The following is a 27,049-nucleotide window of genomic DNA, read 5'->3' on the forward strand; positions in this document are numbered from 1 at the left end:
TAGCATCTCTCTTTTCAACCACATCTAGTTTTTCATTCTCAATGTATCAAAAATATGACTGACGTTAGTTATTGTGAGAGGTAACGTAGTATTCAGCTCCCTTATACAGAGCATCCGGAAAGTATTCAGACCCCTTTTCACATTTTGTTATGTTACAGCCTTATTTCTAAATGGATTAAATTATTTATTTTTCTCAATATCCCACACACAATACCCCATAATGACAAATAGAAAACGTTTTTAAAGATTTTTTTGCAAACGTGTTAAAAATAATAAAATTAAATATCACATGTACATAAGTATTCACACCCTTTGCTTTGACACTGAAAATGGAGCTCAAGTGCATCCTGTCTCCACTGATCATCCTTGAAATGTTTCTATTACTTGACTGGAGTCAGTAAATTAAATCGATTGGACATGACTTAGAAAGGAACACACCTGTCTATATGAAGTCCCACCGTTGACAGTGCATATCAGAGCACAAACCAAGTCATGAGGTCCAAGGAATTGACTGTAGACCTCAGAGACAGGATTGAATCAAGGCACAGATCTGGGGGAGGGTACAGAGACATGTCTGCAGCATTGAAGGTCCCAACGAGCACAGTGGTCTCCATTATTTGCAAATGGAAGCTGTTTGAAACCACCTGGTCTCTTCCTAGAGCTTGCTGCCTAGACCAAACTGAGCATCGGGGGAGAAGGGCCTTGGTCAGAGAGGTGACCAAGAACCCGATGGTCACTCTGACAGAGCTCCAGTGTTCCTCTGTGGAGATGGGAGAACCTTCCAGAAGGACAACCATCTGTGCAGCACTCCACCAATCAGGCCTTTATGGTAGAGTGGCCAGAAGGATGCCAAAGGCACATGAAAGCCCACATGGAGCTCCTAGAGGACTCTCAGACCATGAGAAACCAAATCGTCTGGTTTGATGAAACCAAATGTGGCCTGAATGCCAAGCATCATGTCTGGAGGGAACCAGGCACCGCTCATCACCTGGCCAACACCATCCCTACAGTGAAGCATGGTGGTGGCAGCATCATGCTCCTGGTACTAGACTCCTGGTACTAGGATGGGTTAAAAGCAGAGAACAAATGTCACTGTGTGCTCTGTGCTCTGCATGTGTGACCATTAAAGAGGTTTCATCCCTCCAACTCTATTCTATGCTGTGGGGATGAGGATCAAGGGAAAGATGAATGTAGCATTGTACAGGGAGATCCTTGATGAAGACCTTCTCCAGAGCGCTCTGGACCTCAGACTGGGGCGAAGGTTCACCCTTCAACAGGACAACGACCCTAAGCACACAGCCACGATAACAAAGGAGTGACTTCGGGACAAGTGTGTGAATGTCCTTAGGCGCATTCACGCCGCAGCACTTTTCCCACAAAGGTTCATGAGAACTCTTTAGTTCTCATGAACTAAGTACAGATCGCGTTCACACCGGAAAAAGTCCCTGGGGGTGGATTAGGCAAATGAAGCCGCTGAGGTCACTTCTTCTTCTTCTGCTTTGGGTTTACTGGCAGGCCGCAAACAACTTCACGGCGTATACTGCCACCCGAAGTCCCCGGCCGGAAGTCCCCGGAGTTGGGGAAGGCTTCAGTAGAAGCTGCTGGAACTCCCAGCAGCTTCTACTGAAGCCTTCCGAGTAAATCGCCAGAACGCCGACACCTCCTCATCTCCACCGCTCCCATGTTTTATTTTGTGTTGCCATAAGTTAGTCTCTCTGTGTTTCTGCGCTGGGCTAATTCTAATGCTAATAATGCTAATAATGCTAATGCGAGGATAATAAAATGGCGGCTTCACAAAACTCTTTGGGAGTTTTACGGGTCGTGGTTTGCAATCCGCCCAGCCAATCAGACATAGGAACCTTTTCTCCCACGAAGGTCCCTGCTCTCTAGCAGGGACTGAAAAGGGGGTAAAAAAGGTTCTGATTAACTCATTTTAGTTCCGGCTCTTTTTGGTGTGAACGCGACATTTTGGAACTATATCGGTACTAAAGTGTGAACGCGGCTCTTGAGTGCCTTGAACATCTCTGGAGAGATCTGAAAATGGCTGTGCACCGACGCTCCCCATCCAACCTGATGGAGCTTGAGACAATCTGCAAAGAAGAATGGGAGAAACTGCCCAAAGATAGGTGTGCCAAGCTTGAAGCATCATACTCAAGAATACTTGAGGCTGTAATTGCTGCCAAAGGTGCTTCAACAAAGTATTGAGTAAAGGGTGTGAATACTTATGCCCATATTTGAGTGTTTTATTTAATTCATTAGCAACAATTATTTTAAAACTGTTTCCACTTTGCATTATGGGGTATTGTGTGTAGAATGTTGATAAAACAAATGAATTGTATCCAAATTGAAATATGGCTGTAACATAACAAAAATGTGTAAAAAGTGAAGGGGTATGAATACTTTCCGGATGCACTGTACATCCTCACCTGCTGCTGGCAGAGATCCTTCCTCTCTTCCTTCAGATTGTTTCCTTGGTTGTTGAGCTCTTGAATAAGCTTCATGGCCTAAAATGATAAAAGACAAACACTTACAAACCAAGCATTGGCCCGGACGTTTCATAACTTATTTTCTTTAACATTAAAATACAAAATATGTGTAATTAATTAATTAAATAGACTTGTTAAAAACTGTTCTCAATAGATTCTATAGCTTCATTTATACTAACAATAACAATATTTACAAATGTTGTGAAGCTTAATTTTTTTAATGCATGTCTATGGAGTTGGAATATGGATGGATGGGTACGGATGCCAATAAATATGATTAATTAGTATAATATTTATAGAATTGAATACCAGTAGTAGGATTGTTTATGAGTCATGTGATTCAAAATGTTCCAATAACTCCAGAGCGTTGAAAAGTCTAAAAATAAAGTTGAATTAAGTTCAGGGTTTCCCACACATAGACTATACTTGGGCGGGCCGCCCAGGTATATTAACGGCCGCCCAAGTATATTTCGCGACCCATTTAGGTTTCTTTTTTTTTATTTGTCCGTGACCACGACGCCATCTGCGATCGATTAACTTGTGGACAATGATCCCTCGCTCTACGCCTCCTGTACCCAGTCCCGGACTGGCCATCGGGAGGACCGGGGGGGTTTCCCGATGGCCTGGCCTGTTAAGTGGCCGCCTGCCTCACACAGGGGTGACTGGCAGTCTACATGATGTGGCCTGCCTCACACAGGATGACTGGCAGTCTACATGATGTGGCCTGCCTCACACAGGATGACTGGCAGTCTACATGATGTGGCCTGCCTCACACAGGATGACTGGCAGTCTACATGATGTGGCCTGCCTCACACAGGGTGACTGGCAGTCTACATGATGTGGCCTGCCTCACACAGGGTGACTGGCAGTCTACATGATTTGGCCTGCCGACATGGCCACTGTCATACAGATCATACAACAAAGCCCTTGATTGGTCTCTGTGTGTCATTCAAGCTCGGGATAACCTCAGCTCAGGTGAGGTAAAGGACTCTCTGAGTGTTTAGATCAGGGGTGTCAAACTCAAGGCCCGGGGGCCAAATCCGGCCCGCCACTTCATTTTATGTGGCCCACAAGAGCTTGCAAAGAATATAATAAGTGTATTATAATGTAACGTGCCGCTTTACAGGAGAACGTTGCCCATAAACTACATGTCCCACAATGCATCTCATTTTGTGACATACGCAATGAAGAGACTTGCAATGATTTGCCCTAGACTTCTGCTTTCAGACATAGTTAATTATTAAGTTATTACCCTATCCGATAATAATCCAATGCAGAGGAAATATTGTAAAATTATACATTATTTTATATTTATTATCTATATATATTTATTTATATAGTCTTAAAGTTACCACTGGCCCTTTGAGTGCAACCATAATTCTAATGTGGCCCGCGATGAAATTGAGTTTGACACCCCTGGTTTAGATAGTTAACTTAGTCTAAGTTCTCAGTGGGTCTCAAATGGTTTGGTCACCATTTATGTAAACACATATTTCCATTCGAGAGGGTAGTGATTAGTAAAATATGCATGAATAAATAAATAAAATGTTAATAGGTGAAAAAAGGTAAGATACACTTTTAAAACTTGTTGAGAGCTAAAACTAGTCTTTGCTGCTGCCTCAAAGAGGATCAGGGGGAGAGGAGGGAGAAAGGAGAGCTGGTTCAGGAGCACAGACACACTCACAACTATAAATGAACCAAAAACAAATAATTAAACAAGTTTCAGTGTTTTTCTCATATTGGAAATGGTATGTTATTGGTTATGGCCATGATTTTATGATTATTGAAATGTATACAGTTTTGTTTCATATAGGTGTTTCCATAGATCTAGTCTCTTTATTTTCCCCTCAAAGTGCACCAGATTGATGCATTTAACTCCAACATTAAAAAAAAAATCTTCACCACCCCCCCCCCCCCCCAAGTATATTTCAGATCTGTGGGAAACACTGAAGTTGATTTAATAAAAAAAGATTGATTAAGTGTAACCAATTACTTAATTTATTAAAAGTGAGGATTTTGATTGACGATTTAATGTTTCTTCTTTTTGTTAGGGTAATGATAATTTGACGGTAATATGTGGCTCAAATGACTTTGACACTCCCAATCATCTTAAACTAAAGAAATGTCTAAGAAATCTGACACAATGAAAAATCCCTCTGACCTTTGACCGAATGAAAACAGACAGGACTTCAACAAAAGCTGACAAAGAAGCACAACCCGGATGAGACAAATCAAGCTGTTACATGATGATCCCTTCTTTGAATACGTTTTTTCATTTCCTGTGAGGCTGTCTGGGTTTGTTGGCAGGGTAAAAGTTTGTGTGTGTGCGTGTTTGCGTATGTGAGAACTGGAACAAAGGACATTCCTGAGCTGCATGTGAGTCTGTGTGTTTGAATGTGTCGAACGTGCGGGGCATGAAGTGATGCATGGCGACCCCACAGAGCTTCAGCCTCCATCAGCAGCTCTAATGACTAACAGCTTGTTAATAAGTGCCGCCACACTACATGACACAGATATGACCTGTTACCTGACCGGAACTAGGGCTTTATTTTATTTAGAATTTCTTCTGACAAATTATACTTTTATGTCATGTATAATATAAATCAACAATATTTTTCCCTCACATATGGTCATATTATTTTAAAAATGTCTCAAAAAATAGTTGGACTATGTTTCAGCTTTGGAAGAAGGAATAAGCAGCATCACCGGAGCAATAATTATTATTTTTTATTTGAAAACAGAATCAGAATCAGTTTTTTAGGGTTACACATACGAGGAATTTGCTTTGGTATAAATGTTGCTTACAAAGACACAGAAAGAAGAGTACGTAGCAAAACATTTTCCTATTATAAAAGCAATTAGAACAAATATTTTAAGACTATTGTAAAACATTCAAAATAAAGACAATACTTACACAAAATATAAAATGTATGTATATATATGCGAGAAACTCAGAATACAGTTTTCTGAGCTTTTGTAAGTAAAAATCAAAAACCAAACAATCCTTTTAGACGCTACACCAGTAAGTACTGGCCATTGTTTAAAAAAAATTCAAAGGTTTATTTTTTACCTGAAAAACTCTCATTCTTGCTGCATACCTTAAGGGTTAGTGTGAACACCGAATACAATTTAAATTAAGAGCAAAAAACTATAGAATTCAAACAAGGTCAAAGACAAAAAATGTATACATCTATGTAAAGGAAGAATTGCAATGCTTAGGTGTATAAAATGATTAGATTGTTTTTAAAAATGCACTAATAACTGTTTGTTTCAAAGTCTTTTGATTGATGCAGTGGTAGGGCTGCAGCCAATAATTATCTTTGCTATTGATAAATCTGCCAATTATTATGCATATCCCATTAACAAGATTTTAAGATAATTAGCTTAATAATTAAAAGACAAGGCCAGAAAAAATACCTCCCGGGCAGCAGTCATAAATCAGAGAAGTTACTCATTCTCAGTAATCAACCATTAACTGACTGTTCTTGAACTTTGACCAGCAAACCTCACTCAGCTGTTCCCACATATCCTTTTTCCACTGAAAATCAGTTCGGTTCTGGCTCCGTGCTAGTGCTTTTTTGGTTGGGAGCTAATTCGCAGCTGGGAACCAGTTATTTTCCGACCGCCCAGTTACCCAGTGGTGCCACGTCATGACATAACCGTTTGTGTCGCACATTTTCATCATGGCAACGCCACTAACAACAACAACAACAATGTTTGTTCAGTTTGATTTGACACTGAAATCATAACGCCGTTATCTGGTGTTAGATTGGTGATGTTAGCATAGAAACCAAAGCTAATCTGACCATCTTGACTGGTTAGCGTTGCCTGACATTACATATTTGTGTTTTTTATAAGTGTGGTCGCTTTCTAGTGAATCATTTGATTATCTCGCTGTACTCCCCAGGAACCGTTATTGCTCACGTTAATCTCGCCCCCCCGCCTCCGATGTAAACCTGGCATATTTTTCTTGTTTCTTGAAAAGCAGTTTTTTGGTTCAAAACACGAACTGGTTCACAACCGGGCACTAGCTCCGAACTGGCCCTGGGACCGGTTTGGTGGGAAAAGGTAGAATCCCATTAAGCACCATGGGGGGCCCACAGCCAAACAGACTATTATGAAATCCTGCCTCTGACAGGTTAATGGGGGAACCTTGACATGGCGTGTATTATTATGATGCTGTTGTGAGTGTTGTGTGAGGGCAAGCCGGGTCAGCTCTTCAAAGCGCCGTCAGCGGATACTGCAGCTGACCCCGACCATGCTCAGAGGACATGAATGATTCAGACGGGCTTCTGAAAGACGCAGCATCACCTGCACATGCCCCATGTCCTGCTTTTCATCCCCTGACAACCAGAGGCATCTCTGTGGGGGACTAATTAGTAATTACCCCCCCATTACCAAGAGGGAGGGGGGAGGAGCGATGGAGAGATCAGGAGCAAGGGTCGAGAGTCTATAAAATGTTAGGAAGATGCTTAAAAGATTATCAATCTGCCGTTTTATATGTTTTGTTCCCCTATGTTCTAGTGTATCAATATTATTTTAGTATTTAGGGCTGAACTATTAATCAACGTTTTCTCATTATTGCATAAGTATTAGGGGTGTTGAAAATAATCGTTTCTACGATGCATTGCGATGCGGACGTGGACGATTCGGTATCGATGCAGTGACGGAAGATAATCGATTATAGCGTAGTAACGTTGCTTCCTGATTTTCCGGCCGCGGCTTTACTATAACGTTTTTTTTTCTGTCACTTTAATATCAAATCGGTCGGTGACGCAGAGATCAGGGAACAGACGTGACAGCGGCACAGCAACACCAAACACGGAGCAGTCTGCTTTATCCACCAACAAAAGAACACCAGTCCAGAACCAACAGCAGAAGGACCCGCTCTGACAGTAGGGCCTGGCTCATTTCGTGGCATCTGCAGGCAGTGGCAAGTACTTCCGGCATCTGCCACAGATGCCACTACTCCGTGGCATCTGTGGCAAGTACTTCCGGCATATGCCACCGATGCCACAACTTGCCGAGGCATCTGCCGCTGCTCAACGGGAGTTGCCACAAGATGCCAGAGTAAGATAAGGTTTACGGTAGCTGCCACTCGCCTTCCGTGGCAAATGCAGCTATTTAAACCCGTATTTATCGTGTAAAATGTCGCTGTTTAGGCATGACTTTATCGAACTGATCTGTACACAGGACTGATGTGATCTCTATTTTTCAAAAAGATTATACATTATCATTTCTATTCAATTTTACTTGGAGCATGGTTTGCTAAAATAAACAAACGTGCTATATTTATGATGAAATATTGGCGAGTGAGGGTTGCAACGCCCTTGGCAATTGTCGCTTCTTGAGGGGAGTTTCCACTGCTTGCTACGATAAACCAGGTGTAGCCTATGACTAGTAAAGACAAATAATTAACAAATAAATATCTGTATTGACACAGCAACGTGTACACTGGTGTTATTAGACTTGGCTACAGACTTAGGGCAGCTGTAACTGATTGCAGTTGCCACTGCTAGTGAGATGCTAAGGTTTACTTTATAAATTAGGCAAAGGACTTATATTTGCCCCATGCCTTCAGCAGCAGCAGGCCATTCACTTTGATTTGATCCAGTTATGAAATGTCATCATTTCGACAATAAAGAAATGCTATAAACGTTATCTTGCACGTTTTATCGAACCATCTCCGTTTCTAACTTTCAATATATTTAAAAAGAGATCTCTCTCATCTGCGTGCGGGGGCGGGGCCTCACAGACATGCTGCTGCGCTGTGCACACAGTTCTGCCGGTAATGAATATTAGGATACATTTTGTGAGGAAACTTTTCCACCAATAATTCCAATAAGTATTCCAAAATGTATTCACTTCAGGTTTACGAAAGTAACTGTAATCGGATTAGTTGTTTTTCAAATGTAACGCGAGCTGAATACAGTTAGGCTACTTGGTTTTTGTATTCTGATTACGTAACGCCGTTACATGTATTCCGTTACAACCCAACCCTGTGTACAGATCATCAGTCCTGTGTACAGATCAGTTCGATAAAGTCATGCCTAAACAGCGACATTTTACACGATAATACAGGTTTAAATAGCAGCATTTGCCACGGAAGGCGAGTGGCAGCTACCGTAAACCTTCTCTTACTCTGGCATCTTGTGGCAACTCCCGTTGAGCAGCGGCAGATGCCTCGGCAAGTTGTGGCATATGTGGCATATGCCGGAAGTACTTGCCACAGCTACCACAGAGTAGCGGCCTCTGTGGCAGATGCCGGAAGTACTTGCCACTGCCTGCAGATGCCACGAAATGCGCTTGCTGTCTCTCCGCTCTGAATCACTCCATGTCGCTGCGGCTCAGAGACACAGACAAGGATTTATGTTTTTCAAAAATAATCGCGTTACAATCATGTCAGGTTTTTGGTGGATTTAATTAAGTCTTGGATTGCAGAGTATGAATGTCCTCTAGCAATTTTCAGACGATATATACGTGTGTAAAGTTTGTGAAGGCAGGAGGAAAAAAGCTTCCGCGATCACCGTCTCCTTTGTTCCTCCAAACCCCGCCCTGAAAATAATGAGTGACATGCTGATAGTGACCCGAGAGAAACTTTATTATTCACTTAATCACTGAGATATAATGAAGCTAATTTAATCTCATACATTCATGGGATTTATGCAACAGTAAGACAGAGAATGTAAGTGTGCACCCACATGCAGTATTTTAGTTGTTATATGCTGTTGTGAATACTCCTGTTGTCTGCTGTGTTCAGACTCAAGTCCTGTGTGTAATGCCTCATTCAGGACATTCAGTGTCCTTTCTTAACAGAAGGCCGTAGCTTGAAGCTGCAGCTAGACTGCAGAAGCATTAGCTTTTTGTTTTTGAGGATGGAACAATTTCACACACAGATATAGGGAGGCTAGACCTATCCTATACAATTCATTTATTTTGGTTTATAAATTAATGTCAAGACATTTATGTTATTGATTTCTGAAGCACTTTCTAAATAATAAAAAGAGAGTTCTTATGTATTTACTGCATGTATGCATTGATGAAAAATAAGCCATGTGCAGTAATATAGAAAATTGAGGATGCAACGCATTGGTATGAATCGTGATGCATCGGGATATCGAATTGAATCGTTGACAGGATAATCGTAATCGAATCGAATCGTGAGACCAGTGAAGATGCACAGCCCTAATGAGTATGTCCTGCAATTTTCTAAATGCAGAAGGTGGAACATTTTTATGGCATAATTAACATTTTCAATGAAAAATGGTGGTGCTTAAGAAATGTCTTGACATACACTTCATATTCTGCAGAACTTAGAAAAAACCTCCCTGAAAGAGATCCCTGCAAGTTGCAGCATAATAAATTGAATATGTTTTTCAATAAAAGCCTTGGAACAATATGTAAAACATCATTTTTTCCGGATATCGCAAATGATATGATGATTGGACCGTCAGTCAAAATAATCACAATAAGATCATTGGGAATGAATGCAGGTGTATAACCAAAATCCCCCACACACACATGCTCATAAACATCACACAATGTCTTTTTTGAGGGGTGTATTCATTATTATATCCAATCATAAATATGAGGTCATATAAATGTTTTGTATATTACTCTTTGTTCTCTATTACATTGGGGAATTTGAATTTTTACTTAGGTGAAGACTTCAAAAAAGCCGATTGAGTTGTTTGCCTCTTTCTGCATTGTATATTATTTGTTACCTGTTTACGTTATTGCATTAGACATTTTGCAAATGTACAAAAAATACCTACACCTGTAGTCAAAATGTGTTGTTTCTCTGAGATCAAAGTTGTCCATTTTTGTACTTTACTGAAGGTCCTCGCCTGTATCTAACCGTGGTTTAAAAGTGGCGTGAGAGAAACCTGAACAGAGACACGCAGAGGTCATTTGAGATGTCAGGGTGGCGCCCATCTCCCATTGTCCTCTATGTCATTCGGGGCTGATTACTGCGCTGAAATGTTCACTGCAACTCGCCAGATACTGAAGAGAGACATGCTTGCTCAAAGGTCTCAGAGTAGAGAGTGCACTCCAGGTGAAATACTTTGAGTTTCTTTGAAATTCAAATCCCCATCATTTATGTAATAATACAATAAATAGATTTTTTTTTTAAAGAAAAATAAAGGAGACCTCTTTGTGCTACCACAGTTTTAAGATACTGGAAATATTCTGATGTTATCATTATTATTTGTACTTTATTACTTAATTTAATCTTGTTTTTATTATCAATAACGTTATTATGTTCATAAGGTCCCCTTATTTTAAAGCCCTTTGTGCTGCATGTGTTGTGTGAAAGGTGCTATACAAATGTATTTTTGTATTATTTAGGTCATTTACCAGTTGCAACATGAAGTGATGAAAACATTCATGCATTAACAAACAATAATAATCTAATTATTTTATCTGGAAAGGGACTTTTCTGCAAACTCGAACTTTAACGTCCTGGGTATAAGTTATATTTTCTTCATTACTGACCATGTATTTTGGTATTGTACATACACTTACCTTTGTGTAAAGTATGTCAATAACACTTAATATTATTATTGATATTGATATTATTACTACTATTGTTGTATTATGGATAGTTTTCTTAATTTTCATATGTAAGGTTGAAAAAAGGCATAGACGTGGTTTGCTTTTAATTTTAGACAATATAAAATATAGATAAAAAATTGTTTTGGTGTGTTGGTACACATTCTAAGCTGGTTAAATAAATGGAATATAACTGCATTTTGTTGTTTTTAACAATAATAAGACGAACTTTCTCTCACCTCGGACAGGCCGTCCTCGCAGGTCTGGATGCGGCACAGGAGTCTCCCCTGACCGTCCGCAGCAGGACCGGAGGAGAGGACCAGAGACTATGGAGGAGTCTACCCGCTGCTGCAGCTCGGTGCCGGGCTGAACCTCCAGCTCCAGCCCCGTGGAGATGTCACTTTGAACCTGCTGCTTCTCCTTCTTCTCCTCCTCCGTGTGCTTGTCCACCTGCTGTGGACTCGGAGTCTCAGGTGGCCCGTACCTGGGAGAAGTGTCCGTCCACTCGGTCTTCACCTCCCGGATATCCAGCTGCCGGAGGATGGAATTGAGCAGGGCGTACAGGGCGCTGAAGTTGACAGCTCCCTTGGAAGGTGTCCCAATAGCTAAATTCAACAAGTCAACAAGGCTGATGTTCTCCATCTTTGTTTGTGTGCAGGGAAACAAACCGTTAATTAAAGTTCAGCAAACGTTAGCTAGCTTTTTTTTTAAAAACGTACAACTTCGACAAACAACCGTTAATTTCGTTTGTGACGCCCCCTGTGTGGATTTAAGGCGAACATATATTGGATAAAGTATAAAATATATATATAATTTAAATGCTTCTTAAATGTTCTTTCTATAATGTTAATAACCGTGTACGGCATCCCCCCGGCGGCGGTAATCTCGGTGTCCGTTAGTAGAGTCAGAGTGGTCAGAGTGTGATAATGTTCAAGCGAAAACAGCAACCCGGCTACGTCAAAAAGGACGCATTTACCGGAAATACAGGAAATAGCCCTTCAAAATAAAACGAAGAGAATATGAGATACATGCACCTTTATAATTCATTGTAAACAGTTTTCCACATAATAATTACACCTATTACTCAATACCTGGTCATTTAAGATGGTTTGGATAATATAAAAGGTATTTTGGTACCAGTAGAATTATATTATTTGTGTACATGTATTACATGTCTTATATATGCAATATGTAATGTAAAGCACTTTGAGTACTTTTAAAAGCACTAAAATAAAATGCAATTAATTATTATTTTATTACATGTATTACCAATGTACTTCCTGTAATTATAAGGTGAATGCACTTGAACCTTTGCCAGTGTTTTGGGTTGATTTTCATTTAGATCTTAAAACACATTTTGCCAATTGTCTAATTCTAATACTTTTAGTAGATCTTGTGTATTTTATACTTGTACTGAAGGATCAACATAAAAGTATCACCTGTCGTCAACTTCTCTAAATAGGAAGGCTTTTATTTTTAAGTTGTGACCGGATACAGTATTTAGCATCCATTCTAGCTTGACGACACCGGCACTGTTGACAGATTCCCACGTTGGGATATCCTCGCAGCGTTACAGGTTGCTATGCAACAAGCTGCAATCATGCAGCGTTCAAGGAAGGGTAGAATGTAGTCTTTTCCGAGAAAAAAAAAAAACACTCTTTATATTTTTCACATAATAAAGCAAAAACAGTACTGTAACTTTTGCTTATCTTACAGTTTACATCTATTAAATTAAATAAATTGCTGTAACAATGCCAAAGTATTGCATATATTGAATTATTGCAAAAAAATGTATGCACTGTTAAGACAGGTCAGGAAGTTTATTCGTTTTGCAATTAGTTTACACCTGCATACCAACAATATTTATTATGTTAAAGATCACATATCATGCTATTTGTAGGCAATAGCATAGGTCTCAGATATATAAAAATATATAAAAAACATGTCTATGAAATGTTTGGCTCAAAATACCAAACAGATCTCCCATTCTAGCCATGGATGTATAATAAGAACTGGATACAGCGTGGGAGGCGGGGTCTGGTTATTTCCTATGAGAGCTGCTCCTTGGCGCATGAAGGCAAAATGGCTCAACTTTTGAGAGAGCGAAACATCACAGATTACCAGTCATGCCTGGCTGTCAGAGCAGAAGAACCCGTATGTGAAATGAGAAAGGGCCATGCTCTCTCCAGTACAGGTTAGCTCTGAGTGTTAGCGATGCTAATGTAAACACCGACCATATTATATCCAAAACAGTGGGGCATTGTTTCTGATAGCAACGTTTCTGATAGTGCTGTGGGTCTGCATTGCCGATATGACGTCAAATCACCGCAAATCTGGATCAGCTCCGTTGTAGCCCTGTCTTTAGAGATTTGGGTATGGAGGAAAAGAGAGAGGGTTTTATTTTCTGACGCTGCATGAGTTCCCTGACACACCGGGGACACATATTTTTGTATAAAATACATCAAAAAGTGCATTTTGCATGTTAATGTTTTCCTTTTTCTTCCGCACCATTTCATGTAATATCTTGAAAATGTATTATTATAAATCTTAATCATTTGTCAGGGTGATTATCAGCAAAAAAGATGTGTAATCCAAATATAAATGATGCAATCCAATTACATTTCAAAATAATATTTTATTGATAATAAAAACAAGCAAGCGAAAGTTCTTAATTACTACATTCAAGTATAAAATCACCATCATAGTACACATGCATTTCCCTTGACCTCATTGAGATTGATTGCATTTGCAACATGAAACTTAACTGAATGCGTTTCATTTGGTAATAAATGAACTGGATAAATGTGCTGCATTTCATACTTTGACACTTTAAACAAAAGAAAAATAACATACAGCATCTAAGATATAGTTCCTTTTTTCCCTTTCCCGTTTCAACATTACATAAAGCTGTCTGGAAAAGACAAGAATGTCTTGAGGCCCGCCACATTTATTTAGCACTGTGCCGTTTTGGCATCAGATCAGTTTACAACAGCTGTAATTAAAAACAATAAACAACACAGAGTCTGCAGCCACGCCAGCCGGTATATGAGGCATTAAAGGCCATCGTAAAGAAATCAGATTAAAGTTAAGATCAACGGTTTAGTGGCTTTGAGGTCAGAATATTAACTGATCTTACAAATCAAGATGTATTGAGTCTCAGTGGTTAGTCATGCTAATTGTCTTTGATAACTTTTACACAAAATGTTTTGTAAAAGTAATAAAAGAAAATAGCAGCTGGGAAGAGGGTATTACTCTGGGGAACTAAATCAAATTTTTCAGTCACATTTTTAGAACTTTCTGAGAGGAAAGTCACAAATTACTGTACATTTCAGACTTTAATCTCAAATGAATTTCTTGCAAATTAATGACTTTTTTTTGTAAATGTACCACTTTAATCTCAGAGAATATCTAAGAATGTCTCTAATAAATATACAACTTTAATTTCATACATTCTGAGTTTTCTTTATGAATATTAACCCCCTCCGACACCAATGTAATTCATTTTTCTTTACCTACAATACTATAGTATAATACCCAAAACTGAGCTGCTGGCGTAGCTAAAAACTCTGAACTTTTTTTTTGGATTCTATTCTTCCGTTTTACCATCTTGTTGTCTCTTTTTCCCCTTTAACATTCTCCATATTAGGAGACACAAAACAAACAGCCACTGTTCATTTCATTTCAACTAAATACAGTCACTTATTCATAATGATAAAAGGGTCCCGGACTGCAGAGTCATGAAGGAACAAGGCAAGAAGAAAAGACAGCATCACAGAATAATTAACAACGGCATATTGTTTCATTGTAAATCAAAGTAAATACAAAAAAAACCAGGGTGGGTGGTCATAATCTGAGAATATTCAGAATTTCAAAGAATACAATTCTATTCTACATTAGGGAGAACAAAAATTCAGATTATGTCATTTTTGATAAATTCACGATTTTAATCTCAGAGAATATCAAAACTATTTTCTTTTGAATGAAACACTATGATATCAAATTATTTTCTGTAATTATTCTTTTTTTCATTATTATTTTCAAATTGAATCTTTTTTATTTCTCTAACCCAGGCTTCATAATTACTTTTTATTTTATTTGTAGCTACAATAGCTCAATACGCTGTTGTAAGAGCGAGGCGGAAAGTGGCCCACATACAGACAAATTATAAATTCAGTTTCTTGATAATATTTCCCTTTTACCTGCTTCGTTCCCGTTTAGCCGTCAGTAACGTCAGATGACCGCGGATCGTAAAAGCTCATTGTAAGGTTGTGATAACCTTGTGACTGCAGCTGAGCATGTAGGACAAACTGGGAGTTCAGCAGAGTTCACAACACAAAGCTTCATGTTCACAGACTTTGACAGAGTCCCTTACACACAAGGAGAGGAGAACATCATAACAGACGTATGGAGCCCAGGAGCCGTCAGTATTTTCTGGGATCAAGGTTGGGTTTGTGCACGTGATGTGCAAGAGAGAGGAAAGACTTCGAAAGGCTAAAGTGGCATTAATGTATTTCTTATATTGTCAATAAATCCCATGAAAAGACCAAAATCAAAACAATTGTATTTCACTTCCTGTCTGTGGATCTCAGCTCAAAGCCCATTGGTTCCCACTGAAGACTTCCATTTAAAAAAAAAAAAAAAATGTTTATCTTTTGCACTGTTTGCTTTATTAGAAGTGCAATAATTGGTCAACCGCAAAAAGTGTGATTTCATTCAAAATACTCACTGAATTATAGAGATTTGCTGCTTTTGTCAGTTTTTTATATCATGTTAAAGTTAATTTCTTTGACAAAAAAAATATTTAAAGACAAACTTAAATTTGAGAAAATTGAAAAGATATTTTCCACAATTTCTTTAGACATTTTATCAACCAAATTATGGAGAAATTACTCGGCAGATTTATCGATAATGAAAATAGTCATAAAATGCAGCCTACAACAACATCGAAGGGACTATTTTTAGTGGCGGATGAATCAACATTTAGGGCTCTAGTGAGTATTTGTGGTAGCCGTATGGTGTATCTGAAATGAAGTTCATGGTGAAGAAGGAACATGGCAATGTGGCTCATTGATGTATTAATGTGGCTCAGGATGCATTAATATTTGGTTTTGGTCTTTTCATGGGATTTGACAAGAATAAAAAAAATACTAAATATCCCCAACCTTATCCATTAAACCAGCTGAAGAAGCAACAAACAACCAATGAAAACAGTAACGTCAGTGTTCATTCCTCAGCATGTCTTCCCACAGGCACTATTGGGATACATCATTGTTGGCAGCCCCTCCAATCAAAAGTGCTTTTTATTTCATTAACAGATCTCTATTCATCATGCCTCAGTAAAGTCAGTTAAAAGGAATATTTAACCCAAATAATCGATCATTTGTATATCTATTATTTCCCCCGTGTCACCTGACTTATTCTCCAGTGGCTGCATTTACCAGCAGTGGTTTGATGTTTTGATCAAGTTTAAACAGAACTATATCAAAACATCAGACCCTCGCACAACATATGCAGTATAATACAAAGTGTTTTAAATAGTGCAGTTGTAGTTCAGTTTGTGAATCGAACAGGATAAGCGGGACTTTGAGAATTTGTTAAGGGAGGTTATGATAAAGTATACCAACATTTACTTAAATTCATCAAGATATTTAGAATCTTTGATTGCCATAAAGACATGAGTGAAAAAATAAAAAGAAGGGGAATAATTAATATATAAGTCGAACATTTTGTGGGTACGTTTTTCCTTTGAAATCCAACAAAATGCATTTTTCAGCCTCAAATATCGAGGCATGCTGCTTTGCTCTATTTGAGATGATATTAAAGTAAATCACTTTGGCAAAACAAGGCATTTACCTTGGATTTTGAATATCTGGGATGGACATTTTTCACTATGTTCTGTCATCTTACAAACCAGCCATTAATCAATAATGAAAATAATGTCATCTTGAAGAATTCCAGGTAACACGAGGCGAGTTACTGATGTAATCAAGGTCATTTAGTTGGGGAAGTTTTTAGAATTAGATGGATGCTTTTCAAATGTGTGTGCACAAACTATGAAAATATCAGCAATGAGGTATGCTAAGTTCCTCTTTAAGATTTGTCTTTTACTTACAGATACATGTCTAGGTTCCTGCAGCCGCTGCTGGGTGTGAAAAACAAACATACCCCAGAGTCAGTGTCTGTTTGTTGAGGCTGGTTTACGTTCATCATCATCCTCCTCCTCTTCCTCATCCGATGCTGTCATAGTCAGTTTCTCTCCGGCGAGACTCGGCCCTCCACTCGGCCAGGAAGAAGGTGATGGTGCCCAGGAAGCCGAACACCACCAGGATGAGCAGCTGCCAGTGCAGCAGCAGGTAGTTACTGTAGAAGAAGGCCAGGGCGGCCATGATGGACTGCAGGGGGGAGACCACAATATGTTACAGCACATGTATACATTGCCCTGTCGTGCTCTGTAGCTGAAGGATGAAACATCTTTACATGATTTTAAGTCGGTCACAATCGCTCCTTTTCTGACACCAAGATCGAAAAAGTGTACGGTAAAACTTGGCTTAAAACTGTTCAAAAATAAATGTATGACACATCAAAGGGGTTCAAAGGGGATACGCTGCTGTTCGACAGACCAGATGAAACTAGGACAGTTTATGTTTTTAGTTTAAGAACTTTAAAGGTTAAATAAAAGTGACAGCAGGTGGATTCGTCTAGACGAGTCTATTATTGTGGATTTGTCCGTTTTTTTTGTGAGTCTTCAAAATTATGTACCACTTTGATCTCACAGAATATCCGTGTTTTCCCCCTGTAAATGTATGACTTTTTGAAAGTCATGCATGCTTTTCCCAGAGACCCTCTCATCTGGCTTTATAGTTCAAGTGTTATATTATGTTAGTGAAATATCAGTCTCAACATTGGCGGAAACATTGTGACATGTTTTAAACAGGTTTTGGTCATTTTAGGACATTTTAATTCAGGATCCTGAATTTGTTAACTAACTTTTTTCTAAGTATCAATTATTTAGCGTCCGAAACCCACCTGTATGAACTTGAAGACGGCGAAGGCGGGAGCGCTGTTGTCGTGGAAGGTGTAGCCGATGATGCTGAGGAGCTGCGTGTTGAAGCAGCTGTCGCCCAAACCCAGCAGGAAGCTGCAGAGCAACGCCACGCCAACACTGACACACACACACACACACAAAATGTTAAAGAACACATCATGCAATAAAAACATTCGCATCAGAGGGGCGTATTGTGTCCCAAAATATGGATTAAATGGAGTAAAATAAGCCCTGAAACACTGAAATTACATCAAGCACACATTCAATAAATTAGCAAAGAAATATATATTCTTAAAGATATTTTCAAAAACAAATGATTAATGGAGAAAAACAACAATCAAAACAGTTATACCATTTGCAATGTAAGGCATCTGCTTGTACCAGAGTGTTGTTACAGCGTCGCATTAGTCATTGTACTGCAGCAAAGCATCTGTACTGTAACACCCCCTCCTGGCTGTGGCATCTGTACCTGGGGGTGATGTAGGCCTGCAGGTCGGTCCCCTCCTCGGGGGCCAGCGGAGCGTCGCTGGAGATGTTCAGGAAAATCAGGTAAAACGCGATGTAGTGCGTGACGAGGCCCAGCAGCACCACAGGGTTCCTCCCAAAGCGGCTGCACTTGTTCATCATTCCAAACACACCGCCGCCTAGCCGAGGAACAGAGGGAAGAGGAAGTGAAATCATCGGAGACATTCCTCTCTGCAGAGCGGTCATGTGACAAACTGCATCACAGTGCAATTACTAAAGTACTGTACTTAAGCACAAATCAAGGTAGCCTACATCTTATGACAGTTTTTCACCCCCCCCCCCCCCCCCCGTCCAGTTAAAACCATGTATTTCCAGGTTATTTTGATATTTGGTTATCATTCATTATTTACTTTTTAAACTGGAAATATGCTCAGAATGTCTACACCAGAAGAAGCCAAGTGAATGCTGCACAGGGTTGTGGGACAGGGTAAATACCGAAACGGGATTTACATTTTAACGACACAAAATAAGTTGTAGGGAAAAAAATGTATAACTTTTACCGTGATTAATTTTAATACCATTATTATTATTATTACTTTTATTAATAATGTAGTTATTTTTGTTAAAGGCTGATAAAATGTGTGGAAAAAGATGGTGTTGGTATATGTGCATGTTTGTGAGTTTACCGGTCCCTTTAAATTGAAAGACAAAGGACAAAACTGTCCCACAGTATACAGGACGGGACTGAGAGGGAACGTTTTCAGCACTATCAATATTTTCCCTTCATTGAGGATCAGAATCAGTATGTTCAAAGTGTGGTCTCAGTGCTTTCCCTGCAGTAAAGGGTCTGAATCTGTCTTCCACTACTGTCACTGGGTGGAGAAAAGAATACTGACGACTCACCCAGAATCTCCCCGACTCCGATGCAGATCCCAGAGATGCCGATCAAACTCTTTGCATCGTGGCCGAAGCTTGTCATGGCTCCGATACACGTCCCGTAAACCCCGCTGTAGAAAGTGAGCTCCAGGCCTGACAAGAAGAAAGCAGCAATCCAGACTCATTGTTACACACACACACACACACGCACACACACACACACGCACACACCTGTGTATCCGATGCAGAAGGTCAGCAGCAGCATCTCTTTGGTGACAAACATTTTGCACGCTTTAACTGCAGACAAAAGAAAGGTGGAGGTTAGCAGTTCTGTGAGGCTAAAGTTAGTTTAAAGGGATAATTGTGATGTTTAGGAAATGAGGCTTTTCTCCACAATCAGTGTGTTACCGACAGTGATGCAGTTTGGAGGAACAGACAGGATACACCACACTTTAAAAGCCTACGAAGGTGATTTGAGTCCAAACTTACCAAAAGCATCCAGAGCTTGAGAGCCGATGCTCTGGTGCGATGAGCTAGAAAGAGGAGGAGGATCAAGACATTTAGATAAAACTGTTCTTCGACATTTCACAGGCTCATATTTTTGTTAAGTTGACATCTTCACCTTTAAACTCATCCCGAGACGGGCCCTCGGTTGTCTTAGGGACCATATTACAGCACTTTGAAAGACAAATGTGGAAAAGACTACAAAGGATAGCATTTACAGAAAAAGGTCACCCGTCTCGTCCTGCAAAAACATATCATCCCAGCTCCGGGCTGGACGACGAGGTCTACCATCTGTCTTTGGACAAATGTCTCTCCAGGACAAGTTCAACAATCTATGGAGGGTGTTCTCCTTCTTGTTAAATAATGTTTAAAAGGAATGTTTGCTTCTGACATCAGGACCACTAGATAAAAGAGGCCCAGCTGCTCGCTAACGATACATATCTCTGATCAATGTGCAGTGGATTATTAGTTATCATCATGAGCCCCCAACCCAAATAACACATCAGGCACAATGATCTGGACCCCCCTAACATATGGATTTATAGGAGTGCAATAAATACATCTGTACAAATATACATTACAGTATAAACAGTAATGCATCGAAGAATAAATAAGATCATGAAAATAAAGAGGAATCCATAAAACAATGGTAAGTTAACAAAGACATTTGGAAACGCAAAGAAGATGTGGAAAACTCAAGAGGAACAAATACAATTGTGAATAGAAATGTTTTTAAATATAAAATGGAAGAAAATTAAATCAAGTGGAATACATAAAAAAATAAAAAAGTAAATAAAGAATGGTGGTAATACAAAGATAATTAAATAGAATACATAAATGTGCAACAAAAAAAAGTAATTAGTCATTAAAAATATGGAAATATAAAGAAGAAGAAATTAAAGAGCAAGAAACACATAATAAGACGACACATTTTTACGTGTTTTTTCATATTTGTTTACCTTTAGATTATTAAGTGCATCCATCCTTTATTAAAAATATGTTTGTGTGAAATCACCTGTGTGTGTATGTATTGTTTTCCTATATAGATTCTATATTTTTTTTTCTTGACTTTTGCCCTTATTTTTATTTCCTCTTTATATGTTTATGTATGCGCTACACACATTGAAAGCCTAATTGGCAACAAACTTGATAATAGGAACGTTATACAGAATCCTGAAGTTATATTCTGCAGGACAGTTTGATGTTTGTCGTTGTCCAGGTCTTCCCACACAGCCCCCCAGGGGTCCCTCACCTGGCTGTACTCTCAGTAGACTGGGTCTGCAGCAGCGACTCCGTCACGTCTTCAGGAGGCGCCTCAGGGCCGGGCTTCCGGATGAGGAAGAAGAGGAAGCAGCCGACCAGACTGATGACCGTGAGAGAGATGAACACCGTCTGACGGTCTTTGTCTGGGACACACGGCAGCATGAGTCACAGGATTACATTTCAACTGAAGGGAACTGAACTCCATTAATAGCCGTTAATGCACAAGTAGCTTTCCTTCCTACCCGTTATGTGATCGTGGCCATGCCAGGCACAGTATATGTAAAGATTTCCAAAGAATAAGCTGCAGAGAGAGGAGGGACGTTAAAATGAGTTCAAAACTGAAGAATAGAGATGTAACACTTAGTAGAGCTTCTGAAAAATAATCGGAAGCTACTTTAATAATCCCAAAAATTAGCATTTGTTTATCAATCACTCAACTGGGGTTGCCTTGAATTCTTGAAGAAAGTAAATTTTTCTAACATGACTCCATTGTGAAACAAAGAATCCAAAAAAATTGAAAATTCTTAATGATTTAGAGTAAATGGGGGCCTAATTAAGTAAAACCTTAATATAAAACACTTTGGATATTTAAAACGGTCAAATCCATGGACTTTGGACTATACTGCATACTGTGTGAGAGTTTGCAAACAGGTGTTCCAATATAGTTTTACTGGCATCAAACGAGGCCCCATTTTATGAAATTCATCAAGACTCTTTGTTTTTTGATTGTTTGTTCAGAGTGGAGTCATGAGTAAAAAAAAAAAATCTTCCAGAATTCAAAGTAACACGTTACATTACATTTCATTTGGCTGACGCTTTAATCCAAAGCCACTTAGAATCAATTCCATAACTATAAAGATTCAAACAACGAGCAAAGTGCAGATATATTCACTTCTAACAAGTCATACTATTGTAAGTGCTGGTGAATTCATTACAAGGCCTAAATTAACTTTGCAAAGTGCAAGAATTGAATTGCCAAGGTACAATCGAAACAGATGCCTTTTCAGATGGCAACGGAAGATATGCACAGTTTCTGCTGTCCTGATCTCATTCCACCATTTAGGAGCCAGGACTAACACAAGATGAGTAATTCATACAATAATCATGTCCAGGTCCTTTTTAGAAGGGAATAACTTCTTTAAAGTAAAACATGTCGTGCATAACTATCAGAGATTTGCTGCTTTGAGAAACTAGGGTGGTCGTTTCACCTGAACTGCAGCAGCGCCCAGAAGATGCCACTATTTCTTCCGATGGTTTCATCAGTGGAGTTGATGGCAAGCACATTTCCCTGAGCCGTCCACAAGACTTGAAAACACAAGTAGAAAATCCGGAGATATAAACAAAGAGAAAACATGCCGTCTTGTTCAAAAACATCCTTGGATAGAGTCTCTTATTTTACCTGCTGCTCCTATCCCAACCAACACGGACGCTGTGTAGAAGCTCCATGTGTACGGGTAAATGAACATAGCGATGTAGCCACTGTGGAAACAAGAGACATACATTTGCATTAAAAGGGTTATGTTAGTTACATCTGCTTTTTCTTCCACAGGGTCAACTCTAAACATGGAGAAGAAGCATTCATTTTTCACGCTAAATAAATCTAGTGGAGCCTTGCAGCGGCGAAACTGTGGCGCGCTTACACTGTAGGGGCGCAGACCCCACGCAGCAAGCAGGAAATTAACCCAGCTCACACTGTCCGCTCCTCACAGCAGCGAGCCCCGCGGCAACACGGCACCCAGACCCCACGCAGCATTCTCATCCGTTTGTCATTACTGGTGTCATTTCCTGGTTGCTAACAAACGCCATTGTAACACATAATCACTGATGTTCCGCTGTAACGGTGGTGGACTCATCAGAACAGAGTGGGCGAGCTGACCAATCAGCGGGGGGGGGCAGGAGCTCCAACAAGCCGTTTAGGACAGAGAGTGAATACACACACTACACAGAGATGCTGTGAGAAACCAATGTGAGTTTGGAACATTGAACAATGTAAATCTATTCTAGTAGACTCAACAACGGAAGTACGATCAGTAGAAATGGTCATGACATGGGACCTTTAAAGTCAAGGCTGAAGACTCTGTTTGCCACTGCCTTTTATTAATTCAAATGATTATTTCTTTCTTACAAAGCACTGTTACATTTATTATTGTATTTTATACCTGTGTTATACTATTTTAGTTTTATATTTAACTTCTACTGCTTTTAAATGTATTTAAAACGGTCCTTTTATAATGCGTTTCTATGACATGTTTTGATGCTTTTATTGTTTTTTGCAAAGCAACTTGAATTCTTGTTGTTAAAATGTGATTTATAATAACTTCACTCGCCTATAAAAGGGGCAATTGTATCTGGGAATCCCTGAGTCTATGATTTAAAGAAACTTCACCAACATAGAATAAACAAAACCTATACATTTTTCTTGTTTTTATATGTATTTTTTATTTCACTAGGTATATCAATAAACTTCCCGTAGTGTTTGTGTTCTGACCTGTACAAAAGCCCGCTGAAGAACATGGAGAGCTGCGGCCCGATGACGGTCACCACCGAGGGGGCGATCAGGTTGGATGCAGAGAAAACTCCGTAGATTATCGCCATGCTGAAAGTGACAGAAAACACACCGATTATGCATAAACTCAAGTCAAATGTGTGTGCCACTTATCTTAGCTGCTAAGATTCTACTTTAAAAAATAAAAATCTAAAACCGTTTACTTCTACAAAAGAGGCTGGTAGATTGCTGGTAGAACTAATGGATAGTTATCATACACACCAGGTCACAGATTCATCAAGAATAATTGTTAGAAATATCAGTTTTACCTCCGTACAATCTTGCTTTGACATTTGTGAGAAATAAAGGTAGTTTTAAGCTGAACAATTGTATGAATGTAACAGGAGAGGTTTTTGTAAATGTAAGTAGATGTTCTTGAAGTCACTCGGAGTTGAGAGAAACCTTGAAAAAGTTGATTTGTCCAAGTTTAATAACTGTTATTCGTAGGGTTGCCTTTGTTTGCCATTTTTCACATTCAAATCCCAAATACTGAATATTCCTTTAAGAAAATGAAATGGCTCTGCTCGTTGAAAATGTGGAAATATAAAAGAATAATAAATACAAAAGAAAAAGAAATGTGGAAATATAAACACACAAAAATAAGAAATACATAAATTAAATAAAAGAGGAATATATAAATAAAACAATATAAAATGTTGTTTGAATTGTTATTAAAACGTGCTCTATAATAAAGATTAATAATATAATTATGTATACATTATTACAGTATGTATTCTACTATCAAGTATTTCATTTAACATTCAGTTTGATATGATTATGTTTCCCCTTTGTGGGACGAATAAAGGTACACAGATTCCTTAATCCTGCATTTAACTCGCACCATTATGTCACATGCACTATTTTAGTTCTTTATTACTTTGTATGTCTTGAGTATAGTAGGTTGAACTGTTGGAAGATCCTGGGTCTTAAGACCATTATAAAAAGGCTCTGCAGCTATGACAATAAAGCCTTTGAATCTTGAATCTTTGAATATATTATACTATCATTGTTTGGATGGCACAAAATGTTCTTAACATTAAAATTATATTGTTTTTTCCAGGTATTTCTGGAACAATAAATTCAACAAAATTAGATATCCTGACAGATCTAATCCAAGCTTTCTAATAACTCTCCTGCAAACTAAAGTGTATGCAATTTCCTGACTGACTGAACTCGGACCAAAAATCCCCTCAAATGGCTAACCTAAGATTTAACTATGCTTCAAGGATTTTTGAGTGCGACAGATTTGATTACAGAAGATGCCAGCAGATCCAGGCAGAGAAAGTGGGCAGAACATCTAAGCATAACAACCTGGTGTATCCACTCCCATGGAAGTCAGTGTTGTTGAAGCTCTTGATGACAGTTTGCTGTAGAGATTGAGAAATCATTTAGTTTAGCACTGAAGCATGATGAATTGGATCTAAAATGAGCATTTGTAAATTCAGCCTACCTCTATATTGCCGCATGTTTGAAAAGCAGTGAACATAAACATAAAGCCGAAGCCTAAGATGACGATGTTTAACAGCCTCTTCCCCTCAGGATCCATTTTGCAGGATATTTGCAAATTCCTTGAGGAAGTAAAGACAACAAAAAAATCTACAGGCGTGAACAGCACATCTGAAAATAAAAGAAGAGAAGTACAAATCAGAACAACAACTACAATATTACAGTCACTGTCTGCAACAGTCATACGCAAATAACTTTATACTGAACTTGACTCAAACACATATTATTCAAAACACTGATACAGTCATACACTATTCATGACACGTTTATATTATAGAGCACAATGATAATTTTGGCACACTATAGATCTATAAACTATAAGCCTTTTCTTATAAAAATGTACTTTTTGAATAGTTTCCCCCCTACCATTACCACCTACCTACCATCAATCTGTTTTTGTTGATAACTGCATAGGAATGACTACCTAAGAAGTGTTGGTAAAGAATTGTATGCTGAATTAGGAAGTGGATTGTTTAATCACAATAACACCTAATGTGTGTTTTTGTCCCAGCATAATGGCTGACTATAAGCAACTTAGCTTTAACTGACATATTTGTAAAGGGTGTTTATCTTACTGTTCATGTGTTCAACTAACTGAAGAGGAAAAAGACAGATGTGTGTATGTGTAATATTACGTTGAAGAGAACGTCTGTACAGTTATACCTAGAAAACACAATTTAAAAAAAAATGCTTATTTGTGTACCAAACTTCCTTAAAAGATCAGTGGTTTAATCAAACACATACAAGACTCTAACATTTCATAAACGCTTTGAAATATTATTTATTTGACAGAATAGAAGACTGTTCATTTCGGCACACGTCTATAACATAAGAACTTTTAGAATAGTTTGCCGCCAGTCATCTCCACGAGTACCCGTTGATAAAAGCCCATCAATGACTGCTTATATCAAAATGTGCCCTTCAATTTTATGTTGTTAGGGAATTAATTTCATGCCGAATTGTTCAGTGGATTATCTGGATCACATCAACATCAAAGTATGTGTTTTATCATGGTGTTATCCCTTCAGGACTGTAAAGCAAGCAATGGAGCTTTACTCGGCTAATTTCTAAATGGGGTTTTGTACAGTCGTATTGTATTGTAGCGAGGGTAAGTTTCAAGACAATGACAGATCACAATAGACAGAGGTGTCTTTTTACGTCAAGCTTAAGAAAATCAAGTGCAGGGTTTGAGACAGAGAACAACTTACCAACACCGCTGAAGCTGTTTAGCTAGCTGCTCCTCTGTGTGTGGGCTCAGAGAGTTATTAGTAACATTAGTTAACTTCTTGTGGTAGTCCCGGTATCCTTACTTACTTTAAACTAACTTCAGCATCGCGTTAAACTGCTTTCATGGAGTGCTTTCACCGGTAAACAGGACCGAAACTAGAATTAGAGGCAGTCATGTGAATTAGTCAGCTGACTGTAGTGCTGTTTTGCTAGCTTGAATCTTCGATTTACAAACATTCACCGCGGATCTGCTTAAACCCATCCAGTTTTGTGGAGATTGTTCATGCAACATGGATTCTACTTCCGGTTAGTTGTTTAGTTATTGAACTTCACTCAAAGGCAAACTTAAATTTAACTCATTCTTAACCACATTTTATAATATCCATGTATAAATGCTAAGTTATTTATTGTTTTGATTTTAAAATAGAAACTGTTAACCTTTATGGGTAACGCTACAGCTAGCAAGCCAGTAAAACTACTTCCGGATAAAAAATAAAAGTGCCTTTTTCATTTTTTGTAAATCAAGTAGAAATGTTTGTCGAACAAATTTACATTTGCAGTTTCATATTTTAACGATAT

General features: G+C 38.8%; 2 protein-coding genes across 4 annotated transcripts in view; both read right to left on the minus strand.

Annotated features, from left to right (window-relative positions):
- LOC117450645 (glutamine-rich protein 2-like) overlaps positions 1-11,688 on the minus strand; it is a 40,408-nt gene extending 28,720 nt beyond the window's left edge. For 2 of the 3 annotated variants that reach the window (XM_071203944.1, XM_071203945.1), the window contains exons 1-2: positions 11,279-11,688; positions 2,427-2,504 (exon numbers count right to left, since the gene is read on the minus strand). In XM_071203944.1, the coding sequence (XP_071060045.1) occupies positions 2,427-2,501 (75 nt within the window). In that variant the 5' untranslated portion in view covers positions 2,502-2,504; positions 11,279-11,688. The remainder of the gene's footprint in view (positions 1-2,426; positions 2,505-11,278) is intronic. The other variant, XM_034088516.2, reaches the window with a different exon arrangement.
- A 1,966-nt stretch (positions 11,689-13,654) lies between these two features.
- Positions 13,655-26,728, minus strand: mfsd11 (major facilitator superfamily domain containing 11). The gene is made up of 14 exons (XM_034088775.2): positions 26,452-26,728; positions 25,188-25,354; positions 25,049-25,104; positions 23,681-23,788; positions 22,592-22,671; positions 22,401-22,497; positions 21,435-21,493; positions 21,182-21,335; positions 19,915-19,958; positions 19,657-19,722; positions 19,453-19,578; positions 18,554-18,728; positions 18,066-18,201; positions 13,655-17,431 (listed from the first exon to the last, which is right to left on the minus strand). The coding sequence occupies exons 2-14, from the start codon at positions 25,281-25,283 to the stop codon at positions 17,267-17,269; spliced, it is 1,362 nt and encodes a 453-aa protein (XP_033944666.2). The 5' UTR covers positions 25,284-25,354; positions 26,452-26,728; the 3' UTR covers positions 13,655-17,266.
- Positions 26,729-27,049: the final 321 nt, after the last annotated feature.

Source organism: Pseudochaenichthys georgianus, chromosome 8 (genome assembly GCF_902827115.2).
Source record: "Pseudochaenichthys georgianus chromosome 8, fPseGeo1.2, whole genome shotgun sequence".
NCBI lineage: Eukaryota > Metazoa > Chordata > Actinopteri > Perciformes > Channichthyidae > Pseudochaenichthys > Pseudochaenichthys georgianus.

Coding starts and splice junctions, on each gene's coding strand:
- mfsd11 (XM_034088775.2), bottom strand. CDS start 25,283: ATGGATCCTGAGGGGAAGAGGCTGTTAAACATCGTCATCTTAGGCTTC. Junction 23,789..25,048: donor CATGGGAGTGGATACACCAG/GTTGTTATGCTT, acceptor TGTCACTTTCAG/CATGGCGATAATCTACGGAG. Junction 21,494..22,400: donor TGGGCGCTGCTGCAGTTCAG/GTGAAACGACCA, acceptor CTCTCTCTGCAG/CTTATTCTTTGGAAATCTTT.